We start from the raw sequence: 8,021 nt of genomic DNA, 5'->3' as shown, positions 1-8,021 counted from the left end.
AAGCCGCTAAGTCAACCTGCTCATACCACGGATCGTATAGATTATTCATCTTCAATTATGCATATGAGGGAGCCACCAACAGTTTTAAGACCCTCTAGCATCAATTCAGACCATGAGGCTATCGAGTTTCAAGTTACAAAATTATTGCTGAGATCATATTAAGATATTGTCAGGAAGAACATTGAGGAGTGTCGCGCTGATGTGCATTCCGAAAGTTACAAAAAAATAGAATAGATAATTAACAATCAGAATGGTTGCATACATCGCGATTCTAAATATGATACGAGAATGCTGTTACTAAACAAAGCATGAAAACTGGATAAAAAGTTCAAAAAAAACCCAGACTTTGTTTCATCAGAAGACAAACTACATAAACATGAATTCTAATACAATAACCATCAGCAATGATTAGAAAAAAGGGCGAATGTTGTTACGATTTACGTAAATTAATCGTCACTAATAGAATCCTCAGATCCAGATTCTTCGGTTTCTTCGTCTTCGTAAATCTCATCTTCTCCGTCGGTTGTCGAGTCGTCCTTAACCGGCTCCCCCTTTTTGAGCGGACAGTTCCTCTTATCATGGCCCCTAACTCGTTTTTTTGCAGAAATTACATTTCCTTCTCTTTTTTTACTAATCTCGATTGCTTTCTCACCCGGACCAATTGTTCGCTTATGCTTTCCACATCCTTTGTTGCGTATTTTCCGCGGTGCCGTGCAACAAACCTCAGCTGGTTGTTTATGCGCAATTACATCCTCTATCACAACATCCTTTTTATTGATTGAATGATCGTACGGTATCTCGCTGAAAAGCTTATCTTTAATAGCTTGAATCTGGTTACTTAACTCTTGTAATTTCTCAATGTTGCCACGCACCCTATCTCTACACATGTTCACGTTATCACAAATCCCGCGCCACAACACACCCCTCCTACTTTGGTCGTCACATAACCTATTCTCCAGGAAGTGTACACTAGATGGGATAGCATCTCTACACCATCTCGGATGTATGTATCTGTCTGGAATCTGAAAAACGTTGTGATGCCTGAATACGCAAAACACGTGTCGGCCCAACCCGGGTAAAACCCATGCATACACATGAAATTGTAAAATCACTTTTGTTGAAAGTTACCTACAATATTAAGAAAGACATTTAAAATTTGTTCAATAGAAACAAAAATGTGAAGATTGTAATAACTGTAGACACTAAAAGCTTAACTAACCTTAAACTCATTCACAATTTCTTTGGTGTGATCTTGATGAGCAACAAGATACGTATTAACTCCATCAACCATTCCTCTTTCGGCAACATAACACAAACTGTTAGACTTTTCAATCTCCTTTTGAACTTCCCAGAATAACGTGCGTGTATATACTTCATTGGCATGACGTTCTATCAGAAACGATGTTTTGTAACGCTCGGGATTGGTTGTGTCTGTCTCATAAGACAGTTTACGCTGTTTGTTACGTAGCTTGTCCACCGATGTATCGTAGCAAAGCATAAACTACACCAACGTATTATGGGGACTAGAATTTGCTTTAAACATATGATTAGCACTTTCGCATCGAGAAGTTGTCTTCATAAGGCAACACATAGATATATCACGAAAATAACATGGAATCCACTGTTCCCTTATAGCATACATTTCGTTCATCCAAGCATGATCTTCCAAACCATACTCAGTCATGAGTAAATTCCATATCTTTTCAAACCTGTGGGGTTCTATGTAAACATTCCACACCAATTTGTGGATCTGTTTCTTTAACTCAGCATTCGTTTCGTCACTGCCCTTTATCTACAGACAGGATATATGATAAGTCATTGCGTTAGTATCGTAATAAATACACCGGTCAATCAGCATACATAGCTGTACATATGTGTATATCAGAAAAGTCAGCTATTTTGTAAACATATACATGACACAAACGTAACCTATACACAAACTCGTATTTAAAATCCATTTTCCGTACCTTAGCTGGTATTTTATTTGTGATGTGCCACATACATAGTCTATGAATAGACTTATCAAATACATTGTTCACAGCTTGCTTCATGGCGCAATCTTGATCGGTTAATATCATAAGAGGTTGTTTTCCATCGTGCGCTTCTAAAAACTTTTGTAAAAGCATGAGTATGACTCAATGGTTTGGTTGTGAATCAATCCAGCCCCGAATATTGTACACTTCTTATGATGATCAACCCCGGTAAAGGGGACAAATATCATATCGTACCTACAAAAAAAGATGAATAAATATGGGGTTTACAATAAAGATGTATAAAAAAGCCACATACAAAATGCAGAAAATATTGAAAACCCATTACATGTTTGTGTGATACGTTGCATCAAATGCCACTACATCGCCAAAAGCGTGAAAATTTATTTTTGAGACTCCATCACACTAAAACATCAACTGAAGTTCCTTCTCAATGATATGTGTATTAAACGTGTAATTTTGCTTGTTTTCCACACGTTCATTGAATTTGTCAACGACCATTTGTGCATCTCTGTCACCAATAAATTCCCGGATATCTCTTCCAATGTTCTTAAACTCGATAGACATTCCACGAACATTTTGGTGACCTCCCTTTAAAACAACATATATATTGTGTGCTTTCGTCGGGCCAATGTTTGCATTGCGACAATCAACAATAAAATGTTTAGCCGCAAAGTCTAGCTTCCTTTTCTTGCGTGATAAATCTAAGTTCTCAGGTGACGTTAGACCATGGTTATGTTGTTCAACGAATTTGTAAACAACGTAATCCGTAGATTTTTTTACCCTGCTAATTTTAACACATGCCTTACAATCTGTAGCTTTTATACTACGGCATCGTTTAGGAGAACTAGAATTACCCGCTTCCTGGTCTTTGGGCTTATTAGCTCGAGAACACAAAATGTACCAGAGTTTGATTATTCCTTTAGCTTTATCTTTCTTTGACGTCCCCAAACGGGTCGAAAAACCAGCCCTCTTTGCATAATGCTCATACATAACAATTGCTTCGTCAATAGTTCGGAATCTAGCCCCTTCGTAGCGTTTTAAATCGGGAGGTACATTTGGTGTCCAATACTTTGTGCCGTTAGGACTTTGATATACATTGGTAGCAATAGACTCTAAAATTTCAAACAAGGAATAAACGTCAGCAAATACAAGGGGCATACACCACTGATTTCTTATGATTTGATCTGCCCTAGAATAATACCTTGCTGCTCAATGGATGTTACCAGCACATGATCTTGGACTGCTCGTTGAGAACTCGGAAGAGTTACCAAATCGGCTGGTCCGTCGGGCTGATCATTCACATCTGTAATAACGTAATAACAGTAACCTCAGTCGAAAGTTTAAAAACATAAGTATTATATAAAAATAATACACAACAAAAAAATATAAGTAGTACAAATATGTAACATCACTTCAGAAACACACAAACTGACTCGTATAAACAAAGGTTTAATAATTATACCTTGATGATGATCTGCTTCTGGTTCAGCGCTCTGAGGTATTAACGACTTGGCGGCAACGGTGGGCTGATCGATCGTCTCTGACATACATGTACCCTCTTTCGCAAATTATAAATCTTAAAATTTAGTTAAACGAACTAATAGACTGAATAGTCATCTATTAAAATTAAATCGACATCGGATACTGAATTGTATAAAAAACAGTTTTAATATTTTACCTTGACGATGCTCTACTGCACGATCAATGATCTGCTGAACTAAAAAATTGGCTGGAACAGCAAGCTGATCGTTCGTATCTGTCAAAAACAATAAATCTTAGGGTTTATACAAAGTAAACCAAACAATACAGAGCTATGTAATCTATTTATCCGACACTGGAAGCAAACTTGTATAGACAAATTTTTTAAGAATATACCTTGATGTTGATCTCCCGGTGGTTGAGCGGTCTGATCAATTAGAAAATTCAATGAAACAATATTCTGTTCACTCGAATGTGTCATGATTGCTAAATTGCCTGTTGATAATCTTGTTGATAATCTGAAGAATTAATTGAATGATGGTGATGAAAAGAACGAACAGGAAGATATCGCGCAGATTAGGATCATCGAATGAAATTTGAAATTGCACGTCATGTTGAAGCGTGGGTGGTTTATTAGATAACTGCCATGAAAAATTTAAAAAAGAAAATTATAAAATAAACTATATATGTTAAAAGACGATCCTACCCTTATTTTAGATTAAAGAAGATCTATGGCAAGGATTTGTTCGTTTTGTTCATCAATTAGAAAGTGTTCACAAAAGAACCTAAACCTATATATATATATATATATATATATAGTGGAAGGTTCAAATGAGAAGATTTTTTTTTTGTAAGAATAAAAAAAGAAGTTTCAACCAATAAGAATGCTTCATTTTACTTCATTTAATATTTGCATTTAATTTTAATATAAGGGTATATTGGTAAACTTACATAAATCATTAATTTGTATTCTTCCTCTTTAATAACTAACTAAATTAAAATTTATAACTCCTTTTCAATATATATATACTTTTTCCAAATTAAAAACAACTTAATTTAAATTGTAGAATAAATTACTAGTTGTGTATGATAAATTACGAGTTGTGTAGGATATATTTCGAGGTGTGTAGGATAAATTTCGACTGTGTAGAATAAAATTCTATAATGTGTAGGGTATATGTAGGAAAATTTTGATATGTGTAGGTTTTGTAGACTATATGTAGGATAATTAATGATTAGTTGACTAATTAGTTAAAGAGAGAAAAATTAATGATGTGAGTTATACATGAAATAGTATTTTACTAATATGCTTTTTCTTCTTTTTCTTTTCACATTAAATTTCTTCTTAAATGGGTTCCAGCGTGAACAACCTCCCAAGAGTGAACTGCGTGAACAGATCTGGACCCTTGATTTCCTTTTTAGTTGTTAAGGGTAGGATTGTAATTATATAAAAGAATTAGATTTAAATCATTATTTTAATAATTGGATTAAGTTACATCTTTCCTATTTTAAATTCATTATCCACATTATCTTTTATTTTTTAATAACATAATTATCAAAACAAACAACAAATCACAAGATTTCAATTTAAATTTTTATTTCAGATTTCATCACCAGAATTCAAATTTTGATATTTAAGATCCACGTGACCTTCATGTTTCAACGGTATACACATGTGTACTTGGATATTAATAGAACAGTACACATGTGTACTCAGCATCGTACATATGTGTAATTAGCTGCATAATACATACATAGAAACAATACCTGTAAAACTATTTTATATTTAACAAATTACAAGTCCCAAATGTTTGCCAAACCAAACAAAAAAACATACAATTACAAGTCCCAGTTTCATGAAAACAATAAACGCAACATAATCGGAGAAACAAAAAACATAATCTTTTACAACTATTCGCCACGTTGTATGCTGAATCATCCTTATCGACCAAGCAAACAAACATACGTGAATCATCCTTATCGACCTCATACGTGAGTCATCCTTATCGACCTTCCATCTCCACTTTTCTCGTTAATGACAACTCCTATAATAAAACAAAAAAACTCAGCAACTAATACTTTGCATAATCCACAAGTGTACATCAATAACTTTACACATTCAATACTCAAAAAATTATGAGATATAAAAAAAACAGACGCTAGACACATGCGTACATCACATTAAAATCAGAGCAAAATATGAATACACATGTGTACATCGCGTTAAAAACAGAGCAAAATCAGAATACACATGTGTACATCGCATTAAAAACAGAGTAAAATCGGAATACACATATGTACATCGCATTAAAAACAGAGCAAAATCAATAAAATTGAAAAAAAAAACTCATTAAAAACAGAGCAAAGTGGATGTGGTAGAGAACCAATAAGCCATATGTTTATTATCACTATCCTTCTGGAAAATAATGTATGCCAAAAGATGCATGTTAAATGTTTTCATAAAAAATATATATATTATAATACTCATTGGAGATAAAGACTAAAACAACATACCTCTATAGCATAACTGATCACCTGAATAAGATGATCAAACATGCTAGTTCTTTCAACTTCAAGATATTTCCAGTGTAAAAGGCTTTTATATATGATATATGTAGCAACCGGTTGAGGAAGTTTACCAATTTCTACATCTGCAGCCGCTTCTTCCTTCACTGAATATTATGTAATTTCTTTTAAAAATGACTTTAGTTTTGAAATTTCTTCCACCATGTCAGTCTACGGAATATTAGATGATAAAAACTATAGAAGAAAAAAAAAACAAAGACAAGCTAAATGCCTAAATCAATCTCTGCTGTTGAAACACGAACCGATGTTACCTCCTCCAACATCACCTGTTGCGACTGCCGCCGCTGTTTCGTCGGACGCCGCCACCAAGAGTGATGGCTGGCGGTCATCTAGAGGCAAAGAGAGAGAGAGAGAGAGAGAGAGAGAGAGAGAGAGAGCAGCGAGAGAAGAGATGGGGCAGGGTGTTTTGTTGTGTGATGTAACAGAGGATGGAACAAGAGGGGGTTTAAGATATGGCCGGCCAGAATAACGGGGCCGGAATCATGACGGTGGCCAGAATCCGATGGGTGGAGATCCGAGGGATGGGGGAGAAGGGCAAAGAGTTTGTGCGGCTGTGTCTAGGGTTTTATTTAGAACAAAAAATAAGGGGTGAGAGAGAAAGTTGGTTATTCAAGAAACTTTAAATTCTATGAGAGAGAAACGGGATTTAGGCAATCAAGTTAAAATGTAAATTAAACATATACCCTTATTCATTTAATTAAATAGTAATAAATAACCAAATAATTACTATCTTGCCATTCACTAAATATCTCAAGATCATAAAAATCAATGTAACTTTGTAGATTTGTTGCGCTCTAATCCTTTAAGAAATGTATAACTAGCTATGGGTTAAAAATATTTTAAAGTTAAAGAAAACAGTTTAGCAAAAATATTTACGAATGGTTTATTTGAAAAATACTGCCTTTATAATTTCAATATTATATCTTCTTCACTATTAAGGTTAAAATAAATGTATGTGATTACTCCTATCTAAACCTACAGATCTAGACCACCGATTCATTCGGTCCTTTTTCCGGTAATATTTTGTGACGGCCATACTAATTATTTATCTCGATAATGGTTGTAAGGGTAGTCAGCAGAGGACTACCATTCCCAAGCAGGGCGGCGAAACAACCATGGGAAGGAATGGCATCGTGGAACTCGGAAGAAAGGGAATGACGCCGAAGCCCTATTTACACGGAATCCTGGCCTGAATTCTTTCATTTACTGTCCCCCTGAGATACTAAGTCTAGAAATCGCATAAGGGGATACATGGTTCTTTGATCCCTTTCGGTTAAGGCTTTTCGTGTCACGACACCTATGGCGACCGTGCGAGTGGTCCTGAGCAGGGAACAACTCAGATATTTATACGTCCATAAAACATAATGACTCCTCAACTCTACGATAATAATAAAAAATACTGCCTTTATAATTGCAATATTATATCTTCTTCACTATTAAGGTTAAAACAAATCAAAACCAATTTTATGGAAAACAATCAAAAATGTATTTTAGAAATGAGCATGCAGAATGCATACCAAATATTAGTAAAAAGGCAGTTATCATCGTCTCAAGGATTCATGAACTGAATTTATGGTTTATTCTACTTCCAATGAAAAATTTTAAGTCTCATATAATTGTTCACTTAAATCCTTCATAAAGTTTGACTTTATAAGATATACAATTACCAACAATGAAATCAGAAAACAACCAAAGATTAAACCACTAAAAATAAACAATAAATCAATGAAACATTTGAAGTTAGTTTATTAGTTTTGAAAAGTAGTTCTTGTGGATGGAGAAGAACCAGAAAGAGTGGATTAGAAGAGAGAGAGAGAGATTGAGGTGAGTTCTGGTGATTGATGGTGGCAGTGATGGTGGTGGTGGTGGTGGTGGTGGTTGCAGCTTGTGGTGCGATATATGAAGATGAAAGTGGAAGATGAAGGAAAAACTAGGGTTGGGATGTTTTTTTCTTTTTCTTTT

The 8,021-nt window shown here is 34.7% G+C and overlaps 1 protein-coding gene across 1 annotated transcript; it reads right to left on the bottom strand.

Annotated features, from left to right (window-relative positions):
* Positions 1-446: 446 nt before the first annotated feature.
* LOC110933124 (protein FAR1-RELATED SEQUENCE 5-like) lies at positions 447-2,126 on the bottom strand. The gene is made up of 6 exons (XM_022176362.1): positions 1,968-2,126; positions 1,641-1,792; positions 1,555-1,573; positions 1,220-1,501; positions 1,093-1,128; positions 447-1,022 (listed from the first exon to the last, which is right to left on the bottom strand). Exons 1-6 carry the CDS (start codon positions 2,124-2,126, stop codon positions 447-449), a joined length of 1,224 nt encoding a protein of 407 aa, XP_022032054.1.
* Positions 2,127-8,021: the final 5,895 nt, after the last annotated feature.

Source organism: Helianthus annuus, chromosome 4 (genome assembly GCF_002127325.2).
Source record: "Helianthus annuus cultivar XRQ/B chromosome 4, HanXRQr2.0-SUNRISE, whole genome shotgun sequence".
Taxonomy (NCBI): Eukaryota; Viridiplantae; Streptophyta; class Magnoliopsida; order Asterales; family Asteraceae; genus Helianthus; species Helianthus annuus.
This window is presented reverse-complemented; position numbering and strand designations above follow the sequence as displayed.

Coding starts and splice junctions, on each gene's coding strand:
- LOC110933124 (XM_022176362.1), bottom strand. CDS start 2,126: ATGCTTTTACAAAAGTTTTTAGAAGCGCACGATGGAAAACAACCTCTT. Junction 1,129..1,219: donor AAATTGTGAATGAGTTTAAG/GTTAGTTAAGCT, acceptor TTAATATTGTAG/GTAACTTTCAACAAAAGTGA. Junction 1,023..1,092: donor GTGATTTTACAATTTCATGT/GTATGCATGGGT, acceptor AACGTTTTTCAG/ATTCCAGACAGATACATACA.